Below are 18,011 nucleotides of genomic sequence, written 5' to 3'. Positions count from 1 at the left end.
ACCACAGCCACATTTTTTTTTCCACATTACTTTTGATACATTTTGTTACTTGAAAATGTCAAGCAGTCTCCTGCCACAGGTTGTACTGTACTTGACAAATATCCTTGGAAAGCTATTTCCCCAGAAGAGCTACATGCCTCCCTCCTTCATCTTGGATTTCTGCTTAAATGTCATCCTATCTCTGATTATCCTTTTAAAAATAGCTAGTGTGCCTCCCCCCCTAAATTCTTATCCCTTTCTGTTTATTTGTCTCTGTAACACATATCATTGTCATATTATATTTTTATTTAAAATGTGTATATGTCTCTTTTCTCATCCACTCCTCCCAAACTCAGGATATAAGCTTAATGAGGGCAGGAAATTGTGTCTGTTTATGTTCACTGCTGTATCTCTACCAAAATGCCTGGATAAATAACTGTTGCCTAAGCATTAAGAAATTCTTGGTTGGTTCTTATTTTTATAACTAGGTACTTAAGAAGCTTAACCTTTTGGGGCACCTGGGTGGCTCAGTCGGTTAAGCGTCCAACTTTGGCTCAGGTCATGATCTCACAGTCCGTGAGTTCGAGCCCCGCGTCGGGCTCTGTGCTGACAGCTCAGAGCCTGGAGCCTGCTTCAGATTCTGTGTCTCCCTCTCTCTCTGCCCCTCCCCTGCTCATGCTCTGTCTCTCTCTCTCTCAAAAATAAAGAAAAACATTAAAAAAATAAATAAATAAATAAAAGAAGCTTCACCTTTTACTTGTTGTTGACCCGGAGGAAATTAATCTTTTTAAGTTTCAAGTAAGCTTGAAACTTGCTTTTATATTCTTACAACCACTTACTGACCTTTCTCTTCCTATTTGACTTCTCTACATCTTAAGAAGCTTGTCCAAAAAAACAGCGGTAATAATAGAATTTACCTCATAGTGTACTCTGAAGACTAAATAAGACATTGCATGAAATAAATTACTTAGTGTAATATCTGGCATATATTAAGGGTTCAGTAAATATTTGCTATTTTTATTATTTACAAACTGTATTGTTTTCAATGAATTTGCTATCTTTTACCACTTTCCAGTATTCATTAAGATGTATATGATGATGTTTTTCAGATCGTCCATGCCTTAAAAATAAGCAATATGTGGAAAATTTACAAGAACCAGTTTTACAGATTTTATACAAATATTCAAAAATTTATCATCCAGAAGACCTACAGCATTTTGCTCGTCTCATAGGGAGGCTCACAGAACTGAGGACACTGAATCACAACTACTCAGAAATACTTAGCACTTGGAAAGCAAAGGACCCCAAATTGGCTAGTTTACTCTCAGAGAAATGGAATTTGTATTCACATTGCTGAAATTTTAGAATGTGGCTGTGGTTTGTCTTAAAACTTTCAAAATCTAGATTGTTTATCATTATAGGATGACTGCTTTGAAAAACATAAACAGGATTGCTAGGTTACCAATGTATCAGCATAAAATGGGACATTATCAGTGCTCATCAAATTTTGTGGAATATAGGACCACCACTAGAGGGACATCCAGGATTCTTTTCCAGATTTGACTCAAAAGAAGCAAGGATTATTGTTTGCATGGTTCCTTCTAAAGGGAAAAATGCTAAATAGAGTTCTTTCCTGAAGATGCTCTACTTTTTCCCTTTAGTAGAAAACTGAACGAAAATATGTAGATTACTTATAGACATGAGAATGGGTATCTAGTGGAAACAATTGTAATCAGAATAAAGGCAGTTTGTGAACCTCATTAATTAGGCCAGATTGATGGATAAAGAACTAACATTTTAAACTTATTCCTGTTATGGCATTTTATGAATTATTAAAGAGGAACAAAACTTTGTTCAACTCTTACCTTTTCTTAATGTTTTTTAAAAAGAAATCTTTTATAAGTCTAAATTTAAAAAAATTGCGATGGTAAAATATTGAAAAAAGTTAAAGTGACAAATCATTAAAATGGTTTTTAAAAATTTTTTTTTAACGTTTATTCATTTTTTGAGAGACAGAGCGTGGGGTGGGGAGGGGCAGAGAGAGAAGGGGAGACACAGAATCCGAAGCAGGCTCCAGGCTCTGAGCTGTTGGCACAGAGCCCGACATGGGGCTCGAACTCAGGAACCGGGAGATCATGACCTGAGCCAAAGTCGGACGCTTAACCGACTGAGCCACCCAGGCGCCCCTAAAATGTTTTAACACATATTGGGAAATACTGGCACGATTTACTGCTTATTCTGGCAGACAATACTTTGACATTTTTGCCAATATCTTTTGTAGAAAAAAATGAAGTACTTAAAAACTGAAATCTTCCCACAAATATTTTAATCCTTGTAAGGATAGGAAGGCTATCTAGTAAAAATAAATTTCATATGAAATGCATGAAATTAATAAATTCTGTGGTGGTTTTATTATTTTGAAAGACTGGGTGTAAGTCTTTCAATGCTGTGAATTTAAGCTAATTTGATAGCAGGAGTAGTAGCAGTTTGGTTTTCGATGAAAAAAAAAAGCCCATAGTTAAATTTTTCATATTTATAAAACTTAAAAAAAAAAGACATAGTTGAATTTATATCCTCAACTTCAAAAAGATCTTATTTAAATGTATTAATTATTGCCCCTGGGGGGGGGTATCTTGGGCATAAACCTGGAATCATCTCTTGGAGGGAATATTCTTTTTTTAGGGTATCTAGACTCAATTTTCTTAAAGTGTAAAATGAAGGACAACCTGGCTCATCTCTTTCAAAGCTCAAAAAATTTTTAAATTCTAGCAGAAACTATGATGTCTCATTAAATTTACACAAAACAAAATTGGTTATTTAAAAATATTACTCAAGTCCTTTGGAAAAACATCAATTATAGACATTAGAAAACAAAGTCAAATGTGGTCAAAACGGAACGGAACTCATCTAATTGCTCAAACCTAGGTACTTAGAATCATAATATTTATTACATTTACTTGCCCAAGTCTGAAACTAGGAAGTCATCTTAGACTTCTCTCTTTCACTGCTTACTGTTAAAATAGCCCATCAACTCCTATTAATTTTACTTCTAAATACCTTTTACTTTTGATGCCTCTTCCTCATCTCCAGCGCCACTGTCATGGCTCGGGTCCTCATACTTCACCCAGCCTATTAAAACTGTCTCCCTAACTCAAGTCCCAATGCCTGCCTAAACCATTTCTCATACTACAAATTTTCTTCTGAACTTGATCTTGCCTCCCTCTCCACTCAGAATTCTACAAGTTCCCCATCCACAGAGGCTAAAATCCAAAGGTCTTTGCAAGGCCTTATCTGTCAAGTCTGCAGTCTCCTTCCTGCCATTCCCCGACCTTGTCCTCACACACATACGCCACACTTGTTGGAGTCTCTCTTGTACTAATCTCTTTCACAACCACAGGGCCTTCGCCTACCTTCAGGAGTAGTCTTTCCCCATTGACTAGCCCAATCTGTCTATAGTCACTCTATTCTTGACGGAAGCCTTAAAAGAAGCCCATCACATCTGGGAAGCCTCTCCTGACTCCCCAGGCCACTGAAAGTACCGCTTTCCCTGTGTCCTAACCAGTCTTTGAAAATTACCACCTTTAAGTGATTACACGTGGCTACAACTGTTTGCCCATCTGTTTTTTGCCCTAAGACCGAACTCTTGGAAAACACAAGTGGAGTTTTTATTCTTCGCTCCAATCTGTCATGGGACTTGTTATAGTTTTCCTTGCATTCTCTGACAATCGCAGAAGCTTCAAGAATGTCTAAGGAAAAACAGAATCCAGAGAAGAATTGTTACTAACACAAAGGAAAATCTCGCGAGAATCGGGAGCCGGCCAACGGTCGCGGCTGACCGTTATTTAGCCGTTAAACCGTTGTGCACCCGGCCCTTTTCGGCCGGCCGCTGAGGCGGAGCGATTTCTTGCTTTTCTGGAGGTTCAGAGGCAGAAGTTCTCGTAGATTCTTTTTGCCGCCCTAGTAGACAGCGGGTAGCAGTTCGCGTGGGCACCGAGTCCACGGTTTCCCGCTGACTATTCAGAGGTAAGGGCAGGTGTACTGAGTTCTCTTCCTGACGACCGAACCCGGAGCTGGGCGATATTTTGATTCTGGCCGCCCCCCTCCCCACCCCCCGGCGCCTCGTTGGTAGCTGTAGCCCTCTAAGAACCTAAGGTAGTTCTCGCGGCTGGGTGATGCAATTTACCAGGGCCGGTGGGGGCAGAGCTTTCTTTTCTGGGGTGGGAGTTTCTGGCTTATCTACGCTGCCAGCGTGGCCATTGGCGGAGGGGGGTGGAAGGGAACAACTGCGGGGTGTTTTTACTTTGCCCAGTAATGTGACGCTGCAGACTCACATTGTGGCAAAGGTACACCTGCTCCTTGACACAGCATTTATTGTACAAACATCGCCTTTTAAAATAAAGAGGGTATTAATGAAACCATGTAAAACGCTTTCCCTCCCTCCACCCCGCCCGCTGGGGTAACAGATAATTACAACTGGAAGAGAGAAAATGGAAAAGCAAAAGCCTTTTAAATTGTTCGTACCACCAAGATTAAGTAGCAGTCAAGTATCTGCAGTGAAACCTCAGAATTTGGGAGGAGATTCTAATTTCTTCAAGGTAAATTTGCGTATGAATCTTGATTTGAATATTCTTCAGGTAAAGAGGCACGGTGTACTTTCTAACTGGTAATATTGTATAATTTTATTTGTACATTGTATAATTTGTTTTTCACCAAGTGTGGCCTGATTTGCCCAAGAATTTTTATTTTTAATTTATTTTTTATCTTTTTTAATGTTTATGTTTTATTTTTAAGACACAGAGACAGAGCACTAATGGGGGAGGGGCAGAGAGAAAGGGACACTCAGAATCCGAAGCAGGCTCCAGGTTCCAGGCTCCCAGCGGTCAGCGCGGAGCCCCATGCGGGACCTGAACCCAGGAACCCTGAGGTCATGACCTGAGCCGAAGTCGCTCAATGGGCAGAGCCACCCAGGCGCCCTATTTTTGATTTTATTTTAGCCCAAGAATTTGTAAACAAATTTATTTAAAAATTTAAATCCAATTTACTTGATATACAGTGTTATATTAGTTTCAGGTGTACAATAGTGATTCAGCAATTCTGTACATTATTCAGTGCTCATGAAGATAAGGGTACTCTTAATCCCCTTCACCTATTTCACCCGTCCCTCCACCACCTTCCCTCAGGCAACCACCAGTTTGTTCTCTATAGTTATGAGTCGCCTTCTTGGTTTGTCTCTTTTTTCCCTGTAGCCTCCTTTGTTTTGTGTCTTAAATTCCACATAGGAATAAGTCATAGGGTATTTGTCTTTTTCTGACCGACTTATTTCGCTTACCACTATACTCTCCCAACTCTGTGCTTGTCGATGCAAATGGCAGGCTTTCATTCTTTTTTTACAAATCAGTACTATTCCGTTGTATATCTATAGCACATCCTTAAATTTTTTTTTGATGTTTATTTTCGAGAGAGAGAGCGCAAGCCGGGGAGGGGCAGAAAGAGAGGGAGACACAGAACCTGAAGCAGGCCCCAGGCTCTGAGCTGTCAGCGCAGAGCCCGACGTGGGACTCGAACCCACAAGCTGTGAGATCGTGACCTGAGCCAAAGTCGGATGCCCAACCGAGTGAGCCACCCAGGCACCTATGACACATCTTCTTGATCCACTCATCTATCAGTAGACATTTGGGCTGCTTCCATGGCTCGGCTATTGTAAATAATGCTGCAGGAAACATAGGGGTGCATACATCTTTTCAAATTAGTGTTTTCATATTCTTTGGGTAAATACCCAGTAGTGGAATTACTGGGTCATAGGGTAGTTCTATTTTTATTTTCTGAGGAACCTCCATACTGTTTTCCACAGAGGCTGCACCAATTTGCATTCCCACCAGCAGTGCACAAGTGTTCCTTTTTCTCCACGTCCTCACCAACACTTGTTTCATGTGTTTATGGTTTTTGCCATTCTGACAGGTGTGAGGTGATACTGTGATTTTGACTAACATTTCCGTGATGATGAGTGATGTTGAGCGATGTTGAGCATCTTTTCATGTGTCTCTTAGCCATCTGGATCTCTTCTTTGGAGACCTGTTTGTTTCATGTCTTCTTCCCATTTTTTAAATTGGATTATTTGGGTTTTTTGGTATTGTATATATATTTTGGATACTAACCCTTTATTGGATATGTCATTTGCAAATATCTTCTCCCATTCAGTAGACTAGTTTTGTTGATTGTTTCCTCACTGTGCACAAAGAAGCTTTTTATTTTGTTGTAGTCCTAATAGCTTATTTTTGCCTTTGTTTCCCTTGTCTCAGGAGACTTGCCTAGAAAAATGTGGATATGGGCCAGTGTCAGAGAAACTCCTGCCTGTGTTGTCTTCCAGGATTTTTATTACCCAAGAATTTTGAATAGTATTGCTTTGAATGAATAATGAGCATACTTAATGTTTGTGAGCATTGTTCATTAAAAAAAATAATCACTGTTGCCATAGAACTCTGGGTACATAATGGGTCCTAATTTGAATCCTCTCTTGGAGGCAACTTATAAGACATGTACATTGAAGTAGCAAGATATAAAAGTATATTCAGAGACTATTAGGATCAAAAAAATAAGAAAATTTGGACAAATATGTCAATATACTGGTAAAAATTAGTGTCTGACTAAGCTTAAAATTTGGCTTTGAGCTTCCTGCTTGACAGGATAAAAAGAGAAATTCATTTCTGTAGTAGAGTTCTTACCAGAAAGGGGGAATCATACCAAGTTTCTCAGGCAAAACAGCTCTTACTACTAAATTATTTTAAAAATTTCTCTGGAGATTTAAAAAAAAAATTTTTTTTTTAAGTTTATTTATTTTTGAGACAGAGAGAGACAGAGCATGAACGGGGGAGGGCCAGAGAGAGAGGGAGACACAGAATCGGAAGCAGGCTCCAGGCTCCGAGCCATCAACCCAGAGCCCGATGCGGGGCTTGAACTCACGGACCGCGAGATCGTGACCTGAGCTGAAGTCGGACGCTTAACCGACTGAGCCACCCAGGCGCCCCTCTCTGGAGATTTTTATATCTGGAGATATAAATATCTCCAATATTTATAATAATATATAATCTATATATAATATATATAACATGTAATAATATAATAATATTATAATTATAACCCAATAATATATAATATTTATATACTAAATATATAAAATGTTAAAATATTTTAATTTTATATGCTGTAGAAAAATTTCTATGTCTGTATAGCTAAGAGGATAACATTAAAATGCTATTCAGTGAAGACAACTCTCAATTCTCTCAAGGGAAAGATAATGAAATTGAAGAAGACTAATATATTAAGCTAGTAATTAAAATTACTGTTACTTTTGGGGTGCCTGGGTGGCTCAGTTGGTTAAGTGCCCAACTTCAGCTTAAGTCATGGTCTCATGGTTCATGAGTTAGAGCCCAGCACTGACAATGTGGAGCCTGCTTGGGATTTTCTCCTTCCCCCTCTCTCTGCCCCTCCCCCCACTCATGCTTTTTTTTCCTCTCTCTCTCAAAAATAAATAAAAATAAATAAACTTTTAAAAATAAAATAAGATTTTACTGAATACTTCCAAAGTGTGTATTGTGAAATTTATAGTTTAGCTTTATCTTCTAAGTCAAAAAATTTTTTGCTTTCTTATATAGCAAAACCACTTGATATTTTAAATACTGTATATACATGAAAGGGTTTACAATTAAAGTCACTTTTTCAAGCAGATGTATGTTCCATATATAACTACATATTCACTCCTAGTTACCAGAGTGATATGGAACAGTATGTTTAAGAACTTCTTTGTGTTTCTAGAGTTTCAACAAATGTATTGAAGATGATTTTGGCTTTCCATTTGCAATGACTAATCTCTCCAAAAATGGGGAAAACGTTGATTCAGGTAAGAAACTGGAACAGCAATACATCACTATACGTATAAGCATTTTTTATATATACATTGTTAGATATTGAAAATGTAAGTATTATATTGATAGCCTTGACATTAAAGCTAGATATAATACTTGACCTAAAAAATAAGATGTTGGCATACTTAATATCAGTTGTCTTCTATCTTGCAGATCCTGCTTTACAAAAAGTTAAGGTTTTGCCCATGCTTGAACAGGTCAGTTAAGTATAACGTACAATACTATAACATATAACATGTTTAGGTCTTGAGTTGCTTGTTTGAAAAAAGGAAAAAAAAATCTTTATTTGTTGGATTACTAGCCTTCAGTATTTAATTGCTACTATTTGGAAACTCTCATCAGAAATATTTTCTTACAGGAAACATTTATTCATTTTTTTAGGTTGATAACTCTGACAGTTGTCACTACCAGGAAGGACTAAAAGACTCTGATTTTGAGGTCAGAAGTTTTTCTATCCATATCAATTTATTGTAATTGAGTATCATTTATTGTTATTTGTTTATATTTTTCTTTTGAAGCTTCTAAAGGATTAAAGTTTGGCTAATGTTTTAAGTTATATCCTTCAAAATCTTTTTCCCCTCTTTGTTTTTCTTTTAAAGTTATTGAAACACTAGGCTTCTGTATTTTCCTGGGTTATACAAGCAACCATCCTTTAGGAGAAATTTAATTTTAAACTATAGCAAGAATAGAAGAGGGGCTGTGGCTACAATTTCATAGGCTCAGCTTATGAAAAGGCTGAGAATCAAGTCACTATTTTACAAATAAAACTAATAGGTATGATTGTTTGGCTGGTTTGCTGTCTAAGGAATTTTTTTTTTTTTTAAGGTTTATTTATTTTGAGAGAGAGCACAAGCAGAGGAGGGACAGAGAGAGAGGGAGAGAGAGAATCCTAAGCTGACAGCACAGAGCCTGATAAGGGGCTTGATCCCGTGAAATGTGAGATCATTATCTGACCCTGGTGTTTAACTGACTGAGCCACCCAGGAGGCCCCAGAGCATGTGACTCTTAACCTCAGGGTCCTTAGTTCAAGCCCCACATTGGGTGTGGATCTACTTTAAAAAAAAAAAACAAAAAACCCAACAGAGAGAAACTATGGCCTGATAAAATGCTATATGTTTGTTGCTGTGATTATAGCATCACAGAATTTAATATTCATATATTTTGATAACAGAGCTAATCAGAAAACAGAAATCAATGTGATTTAAAAAATACAAACTCTGGCATTACCTTATAATGTTGAAATGGATAATGAAGGAAATCCAAATAAAATCTAAATAGAACCTGAGAATAAAAAAAAAAGAAACTGTGAATAAATGAAAGCTAGATCTTTTGTTAACTATATTTTTTGTCATATTTTAAAATTCTTGTCCTTTAGGTAATCTTCAAACTGTATAACCAAAATGTTTTAAGACCATGGTAAAAATTTATAGATATCATGTAGAGGGATTTACTCTAGCTTTTAATCAGCGATACTCTCTCACTGATTAAAATATTTCCAATTTCTGGCTTAGGTACATTTTGAAGGTATTTGATTATACTCAGTGGGTATAACTTAATCAAGTGACCAGTAACTTTAGTAAAGTAGCTAATACTGCCTTAGTATTTTAAAGAATTAATGTAGCCGTATGATATTAGGACGTAATTTGAGGAGAGATTTATTGTCAACTAGTAAGGTACTATTAGTCTTGGGTATTTTCAGTGGGCAGCTGTAGTTTAATTGTTCATAATTTTAGTGTAACCAATCTTTGAAAATCTATTTGTTTTAATAGAATTCAGAGCCAATGAGCAGACTGTATTCAAAACTGTATAAGGAGGCTGAAAAGATCAAGAAGTGGAAAGTGAATATAGAATTTGAATTGAAGCAGAAAGAAAATAAGTTGCAAGAAAATAGAAAGATAATTGAAGCACAGCGGAAAGCCATTCAAGAACTACAGGTATAATGAGATTTGGAATTGAAAATGTAGTGTAGTAGATTTTGTCATAATAGTATTTAAAATAGAGTATTTCTGTGGTGTGGATTTTAAGGACAGTACTTTTTTTAAGTTTCAGCGATACTGCATTTCAACTTTAGGATGAAGACAGAAGACAAGTTGTACAGAGCTTAATGCAAATGATTAGGGAAATAATAAATTACTTTAGATAAAGATTGATTTAATGATTCTAATTATAGACTTTGAATTTTTTAATTCCTATTACTGATGTTCTGTTTGAAATAAATGTCTTTTATTAATTGGAATATGATATTGGTGGTTAAAACTGTATTTGAAACTATTGAGCTTCAGTTTTGTGGCCTAGTGAAAGAAAAAGGTTGAGAAAATGCACCATTGGGTTAGGACAAAGATAAGACATCATTTAAAAATGTTTAGGGAAGATAATACTGCATTAAAATATTGTTGGATACTTTCTGGAGATGATTCAGCAAACTTGATTTTACATCTGTGAAAGTGAGACTGTATTCTTATGGGAAAATCCATAAGCTGTGACCAAAAAACTTTTTTGTGTGCAAAGAAGTTTTTTACACTTCTTAGTTGTTAGCAAAGAAATCCTGCTTAATAATTATACTCATGTTTATTTTCCTGAGCAAAATGTGATGCACTGTTCTTTTGTTTTGTTAATTAGTTTGAAAATGAAAAAGTAAGTTTGAAATTAGAAGAAGGAATTCAAGAAAATAAAGATTTAATAAAAGAGTAAGTAATCATTTAATGAATTTGTTCTCTCTAAATTTTATTCCAGATTTATTAAAATAATTTCCAGAAATGTACTGAACACTTTCTATTATGTATTATATACAGAATTTTACCTGGGTACTGTGGGAGAAGGAAGACATAGTTATTCTACATTCTTATGTTTGGCAAACAGTGGTCACTGACTAATAATTTTTCACTTTCTAAAATGTCAGGTAGGAAAAACCATTAATTGGGTGTCAAAAAGGTATCTGATAATTCTGTATCTACAACTGCCTATGTATATTGTCTACCTTTCTGTTGTAGTATTTTAGGTACAGTATTTATAGTGTAAATAGTATAATAGTTAAATAGTATAAATAGTGATCAATTTAGTTCCAAGCTAATTCTCACTCTCAAGTTTCTGTTTTTGTCAGTGGCCTAATGATTGTTTCATGAACATTAGCTTTAAATTTTAGAGTCATCTTTAACTTTTCCTTTTCTTTGTTCTAGGCAGTAGCTAAGCCTTATTTTATACACTCTTACCTCATCCTCATTCAGATTATATCATATACAATTTAATAGAAATATATAATTGTTTAATTCATCTGCTAAATAGATATTGAATAGTTAGAATGTAATGTATGGGTCCACAAAGAGTGCAAAACTTATTTATTCCTACTTGCTTGCTAAGTATGGTTTTAGAAGACCTATCACCTTGTCAGTGAAGTTGCTGATAAGTGAAAAGGGCTCTTAATGACAAATTGTTTTAGCCCAAGTGAAAGACAACCTGTGGAGGTGCCTGGCTGGCTCAGTTGGAAGAGCATGTGACTCTTTTTTTTTTTTTTTTAATTTTTTTTTCAACGTTTTTTATTTATTTTTGGGACAGAGAGAGACAGAGCATGAACGGGGGAGGGGCAGAGAGAGAGAGAGGGAGACACAGAATCAGAAACAGGCTCCAGGCTCCGAGCCATCAGCCCAGAGCCTGACGCGGGGCTCGAACTCACAGACCGCGAGATCGTGACCTGGCTGAAGTCGGACACTTAACTGACTGCGCCACCCAGGCGCCCCTAGAGCATGTGACTCTTGATCTGAGGGTCATGAGTTTGAGCCCAATATTGGGGTTAGAGATTACTTAAATAAATAAACAAACTTTAAAAAAGGTAACCTATGACTTCCCAGATCAAATTGAAATATTATACCTTAATTTTTTCTCTGCCTACTTGAGGTTTGGTTATTAGGGAGAAGAGAGAGTGAAGAGGAAGTTTCTGACATTGTGTGCCTATTGTATATTTTGTACTTACGGTCACTTTTGTAGGTTATGTGACTGAGTTCCTACAGTATCTTACTGTCACCCTAATACCAGTATTTGATAACTGGTGAGCTTTCTTAAGTTTGGTGTTACCTCCACTAATGAACATGTGTATTTTTGTTAATACTGTGACTGTTTAATTACATAGTATAATGTAACGTAGTGTAGCGTGACATAGGAGTTACACCATTTTTTTGAGGTGAGAGGTAGTTTATTTTGGATGGGATCTCCTTCTATTTTAAGCACTTGTTTGAGTTGTGTGTCTGTTTTGCCCTCAAATGCTGAATTGTCATTTGTCATCTGAAAGAACCTTGACGTTTAGGTAAGAGCTTTGTCAAAATGTTGGTGAGAAACAAAGTTGCACTTAAGGTCCAGTGACTTGATTGTTGGATGACAGACTTAATATAAAGTTGCTCAGGACCAGCCTATTCACTGGTCATGACTTTCTAAAAGGGATATAGATTTGAAAGAGACTTTGGGTATTTCTTTTTTTTTTTATTTATTTATTTATTTATTTTATTTTATTTTATTTTTTTATTTTATTTTTTTTTTAATATATGAAATTTACTGTCAAATTGGTTTCCATACAACACCCAGTGCTCATCCCAAAAGGTGCCCTCCTCAATACCCATCACCCACCCTCCCCTCCCTCCCAGCCCCCATCAACCCTCAGTTTATTCTCAGTTTTTAACAGTCTCTTATGCTTTGGCTCTCTCCCACTCTAACCTCTTTTTTTTTTTTTTTTTCCTTCCCCTCCCCCATGGGTTTCTGTTATGTTTCTCAGGATCCACATAAGAGTGAAACCATATGGTATCTGTCTTTCTCTGTATGGCTTATTTCACTTAGCATCACACTCTCCAGTTCCATCCATGTTGCTACAAAAGGCCATATTTCATTTTTTCTCATTGCCACGTAGTATGATACCACCTCACGCCAGTCAGAGTGGCCAAAATGAAGAAATCAGGAGACTATAGATGCTGGAGAGGATGTGGAGAAACAGGAACCCTCTTGCACTGTTGGTGGGAATGCAAATTGGTGCAGCCGCTCTGGAAAGCAGTGTGGAGGTTCCTCAGAAAATTAAAAATAGACCTACCCTATGACCCAGCAATAGCACTGCTAGGAATTTATCCAAGGGATACAGGAGTACTGATGCATAGGGGCACCTGTACCCCAATGTTTATAGCGGCACTCTCAACAATAGCCAAATTATGGAAAGAGCCTAAATGTCCATCAACTGATGAATGGAGACTTTGGGTATTTCAAAACCATATGCCTGGCCTGTAGTAGAAGTTTGAGAGGGAATGGACACTTTAATTTATTGACAGTTTTGAGCAGGAAAAGACTTTTGAGATAGTTTAGATAATTTGGGAGGGATTTTTTTTTTTTGAGTGGAGTGCAGGACCTTATATGTGATTTTATTTCCATATATTAGTGTCTCAATTTTCAAATTTCAGCAGTCAAACCTGAAGCATCCACAATTACATAATTCAGAAATTACTTTAAAAAGCAGCATTTGTCAGACTCCTATCTGGGATTTGTTTAATTTGATGAATTAAACCCTTATGGCATGCATATGGCAAACCCTGTGGCATGCATGTGATAGTGATAGTTATCAGAGAAGAGAAGGCTTTCTACAGATGAGGATGTCCAAAGGACGAATAGGAATTAACCAGGAGGAGAATTAGAGGTTGCAACTCTGGCATTTTGTGACACGCTAGAGTTTTGATTTTATCTTAAAGTGGGGTGGGAGGGTAGGGCTTGAAGAAGAGTGGGCTGAAGAAAGGCTGATTGGCTATAGCTATGGCTCCCTTCAACAAGAATAGTTTTATTTTTTCAGTATAATTTAAAATCTTGTGTATCCAGTTAAGATTTCATTTTGTAAGAGAATTTTGGTTCTAGAAAAAAAAAAAGATTGAAAATTGCTGCAGATGGTCATTTTGAAGCCAGTGAAGGGTTTTCAGAATTCTAAAATTGAGCCATTGTGAATACAGAGTAGACTTGAAATATTTATTTGATTGGATGATTGCTTGTATATGGATATATGGCTAGTTTTATACCAAGCTGTGCTGCTCAAAGGGTCTTTGTGGTTTGGGGAGCGTATTGCTAAAGACACTTTCGTCCTTTACCTCTCACCATAGATTAGCAGGAAGAGGCTGAAGTTGTTTTTTCAAATTGTAATTGAAAAATTAGGTTTATGGTCACTTGTTCTGATTTTTACAAAACCTCTAACAAAAAAGACCCTCTCTAGACCAGTGGTTCTCAAATTTTAGCAAGCATCTGAATTATCTGCATAGCTTGTTGAAGAATATACTGTTGTCCTCCCCCCCCCCCCCCACCCCGAATTTCTGATTCAGTGGAGTAGGGCTTCAGAATTTGCCTTTCTAACAAGTGATGTGGATGCTACTGGTCCAAGGATCATACTTTGGGAGCTACTGCTCTGTACTAGAGAACAGTCACAGGCTTTAAAAATAAAGCAAACCCACCTTTTCTCTGACTGGCTTATTTTTCTTAGCGTTATACTCTCTAGATCCATCCATGTTGTTGAAAATGGCAAAATTTCATTCTCTTATGACTGAGTGATAGAATGTTCCATTGTGTGTGTGTGTGTGTGTGTGTGTGTGTATGTGCATACACCACATCTTCTTTATCCATTCATCTATCAGTGGCCACTTGGGCTGCTTCCATATTTTGGCTATTTTAAAGCTGCAATAAATATAGGACTGTGTATATCCCTTCAAATTAGTGTTTTTGTGTTCTTTGGGTAGATACCCAGTAGTGCTATTACTGGATCATATGGTAATTCTGTTTTTAATTTTTTGAGCAACCTCCATACTGTTTTCCACAGTGGCTGCAACAGTTTGCATTCCCACAGTGCATAAGGTTCTTTTTTCTCCACATTTTCGTCAGCACTTGTTGTTTCTTGTGTTTTTGATTTTAGCCATTCTGACAGGTGGCGTGATTTTGATTTGCATTTCCCTGTTGATTAGTGACATTGATCATCTTTTCAGGTGTCTGTTGGCCATCTGTATGTCGTCTTTGGAGAACTGTTTATGTCTTCTGCCCATTTTTAAATTGGGTTACCAGGTTTTTTTGTGTGTGTTGAGTTTTATAAGTTCTTTGTATATTTTGGATACTAACCCTCTATCAGATATGTCATTTGCAAATATCTTCTCCCCTTCAGTAGGTTGTTTTTTAGTTTTGTTGATTGTTTCCTTTGCTGTGCAAAAGCTTTTTATTTTGATGTCCCAATAGTTTATTTTTGCTTTTGTTTCCCTTGTCTCAGAAGACCTATCTAGAAAGATGTTTTATGGCTGATATGCCTGTGCTTTCTTCTAGGGCAATCAGACAACAAAAAGAAATAAAAGGCATCCAAATTGGAAAGAGTTTTATGATTTTAGGTCTCACATTTAGGCCTTTCAAAAATCCATTTTGAATTTGTTTTTGTGGATAGTATAAGAAAGTGGTCCAGTTTCATTCTTTTGCATGTAGCTGTCCACTTTTTCCATTACCATTTGTTGAAGAGACTTTTTTCCCATTACATATTCTTGCCTCCTTTGTTGAAGATTAGTTGACCACATAATTGTGGGTTTATTTCTGGGTTTTATATTCTGTTCTCTTAACCTGTGTGTCTCTTTTTGTGCCAGTACCACAGTTTTGATCACTATATTTGTAGTAGCAGTTGAAATCTGGAATTGTGATACCTCCAGCCTTCACTCCTGTGGAATTTAAGAAACAAATGAACAAAGGAAAAAAAGGCAAACCAAAAACAGAACAAACAGATGGTTACCAGAGGTGAGGTGGGTGGGGGGTGGGTGAAATAGGTAAAGTGTATTAAGAGTACATTTATCATGAGCACTGAGTAATTTCCAGAATTGTTGAATTACTGTATTATAAACCTGAAACTAATATAACACTGTATGTTGACTACTCCTGAATTAAAATAAGTAAAAAATTTTGAAAAAGCAGACAAAAAACCACACTTGATTTCAGTGATTTCTTAGCTTTTTCATTTATTAGATTATTGAAAATGTCAAAGGATATGGTCTATGTAATAATCTTTTGCTTTTTACTAAACTAATATGTAGATTTAAAAACTCAGAAGTTTATTTTTATTTATTCTTCAGAGAGAGAGAATGCCCATGCAAGTGAGAGAGGGGCAGAGAGAGAGGGAGACAGAATCCCAAGCAGGCTCTGTGCTCAGAGCACAGAGTGCAGGACTTGAACTCATGGACAGTGAGATCATGACCTGAGCTGAAATTGAGATCCACACTTAGTGACTGAGCCACCCAGGTGCTGCTAAAAATCATTATTAATGAGAGGCACCTGGGTGGCTCGTCGGTTCAGAGTCCGACTTCAGCTCAGGTCATGATGTCATGGTTTGTGGTTTGTGCTGCTGTCAGCACAGAGCCCACTTTGGATCCTCTGTTCCCTTTTCTCTGCCTCTTCCCTGCTTGCGCTCTCTCAAAAATAAATAAATATAAAAACACCCCAAAAATCATTATTAATGATTAATTTTTAACAGTTCATTTCTATGGAAAATTTATAAGGTGGAAAATTATATCTAACTGTTGAATATATGATAACTTCAGGATATCTAGAGGTCTTTTTTCCCTCTTCTTTTTTTTTTTAAAATTTTCATTAACATGTAATGAGATTTGGAACATACAAGACTACATTGTATTGAACTTTCTAAAAAAATTTATTGGTATAATTTATCTATGACATTAATTTTAGGTATGAAACATAATTATTGGATATATGTATAGCAAAATGATCAGCAAATATATTCTCCCATTTAGTAGGTTGTCTTTTCATTTTGTTGGTAGTTTCCTTGGCTGTGCAGAAGCACTTATTTTTGTTTTTTTATTATTATTTTTTAAATACTGATCATGTATTGATTTCAGTTGTCATGGCTTTTTTTAAATAATTTTTTTAACGTTTATTTATTTTTGAGAGAGTGACATGGAATGCGAGCAGGGGAGGGTTAGAGAGAGAGGGAGACACAGAATCCGAAGCAGTCTCCAGGCTCTGAGCTGTCAGCACAGAGCTGGATGTTGGGCTCAAACCTACAAACCTTGAGATCATGACCTGAGCTAAAGTCGGTGCTTAACCAACTGAGCCACCCAGGCACCCCCAGAGCCAGCCACCAAGGTGCCCCTTCTCAACACCATTTATTGAAGGGATTCTCCTTTCCCCGTTGTATATTCTTGGCTCCTTTGTAGTGAACTCACTGACCATATATGCATGGGTTTGTTTGTTTTGTTGATTTATGTGTCTGTTTTTATGCTAATACCATACTTTTGAAAAACTTTTTAAATTCAGTTAGTTAACATACAATGAATATTAGTTTCAGGTGTACAATACAGTGATTCAACACTTGCATGCAATACTTGGTGCTCATCCCAACAAGTGTACTCCTTAATCCCCATCACCTATTTGACCAGTTCCCCCCTCCTCCCAGACTGTTTTGATTATTCTAGTTTTGTCATATAGTTTGAAATCAGGAAGTGTGATTCCTCTAGCTCTTCTTTCTCAAGTTTGCTTTGGCTCGTTGGTGATATCATACAAATTTTAGGTTTGTTCTGTATCTGAAAAATGCCATTGAAAATTTGGTTGGGATTGCATTGATTCTGTGAATTGTTTTAGGTAGTGTGATATTTATAAGAAAAATATATTTGGTCATTCAGATGACCAAATCTGTATTTCTCATATAAATATAAATATAAATATATATATACATACACATATACACACACACATATATGTATGTATATGTATATATATATGTATATATTTGGTTTTCATCCACCATTCCTGGCTCATAGCTTCCAAAACCCTTGGAATTTCCTAAGTGCTAAGAGTGACAAAAGTATCTCTTATTATGTTAATGAGATGACTTTTGGAACCTACTTAAGGATGAGGTTGGCTGCTAGGAGAACCCAGCATGTGATTAGAGGGTTGGAACTTACAGTCCTTCTCCACCCCTACCCCTCCACCCTTGGTAAGGGGAAGAGGGTCTGGAAGTCGAATCTGTCATCATTGACCAATGATTTAATCAATCATGATTATGTAACTTAGCCTCCATGAAAACCCAAGAGGACAGGGTTCAGGAAAACTTCGAGCTTGGTAAAGAGA

The 18,011-nt window shown here is 36.7% G+C and overlaps 2 protein-coding genes across 5 annotated transcripts in view; both read left to right on the top strand.

Annotated features, from left to right (window-relative positions):
* Positions 1-1,843, top strand: part of LOC109272106 (bile acid receptor-like) — a 50,152-nt gene extending 48,309 nt beyond the window's left edge. For both annotated transcript variants that reach the window (XM_019457934.2, XM_019457933.2), the window contains exon 11: positions 1,089-1,843. In XM_019457934.2, coding sequence (XP_019313479.1) covers positions 1,089-1,336 — 248 coding nt within the window. In that variant the 3' untranslated portion in view covers positions 1,337-1,843. The remainder of the gene's footprint in view (positions 1-1,088) is intronic.
* A 1,803-nt stretch (positions 1,844-3,646) lies between these two features.
* The window catches only part of SYCP1 (synaptonemal complex protein 1), a 124,823-nt gene continuing 110,458 nt past the window's right edge, over positions 3,647-18,011 (top strand). For 2 of the 3 annotated variants that reach the window (XM_019457936.2, XM_053890884.1), the window contains exons 1-7: positions 3,647-4,002; positions 4,443-4,574; positions 7,792-7,876; positions 8,055-8,098; positions 8,283-8,339; positions 9,671-9,835; positions 10,521-10,588. In XM_019457936.2, the coding sequence (XP_019313481.2) occupies positions 4,467-4,574; positions 7,792-7,876; positions 8,055-8,098; positions 8,283-8,339; positions 9,671-9,835; positions 10,521-10,588 (527 nt within the window). In that variant the 5' untranslated portion in view covers positions 3,647-4,002; positions 4,443-4,466. Of the gene's footprint in view, positions 4,003-4,269; positions 4,575-7,791; positions 7,877-8,054; positions 8,099-8,282; positions 8,340-9,670; positions 9,836-10,520; positions 10,589-18,011 lie in introns of those variants that run through there. The other variant, XM_053890882.1, reaches the window with a different exon arrangement.

Source organism: Panthera pardus, unplaced genomic scaffold (genome assembly GCF_024362965.1).
Source record: "Panthera pardus isolate Hobbes unplaced genomic scaffold, ASM2436296v1 HiC_scaffold_11, whole genome shotgun sequence".
NCBI classification, from domain to species: Eukaryota; Metazoa; Chordata; class Mammalia; order Carnivora; family Felidae; genus Panthera; species Panthera pardus.
Note: the sequence above shows the minus strand (reverse complement) of the source record. Positions and strands in the feature narration are given on the sequence as shown.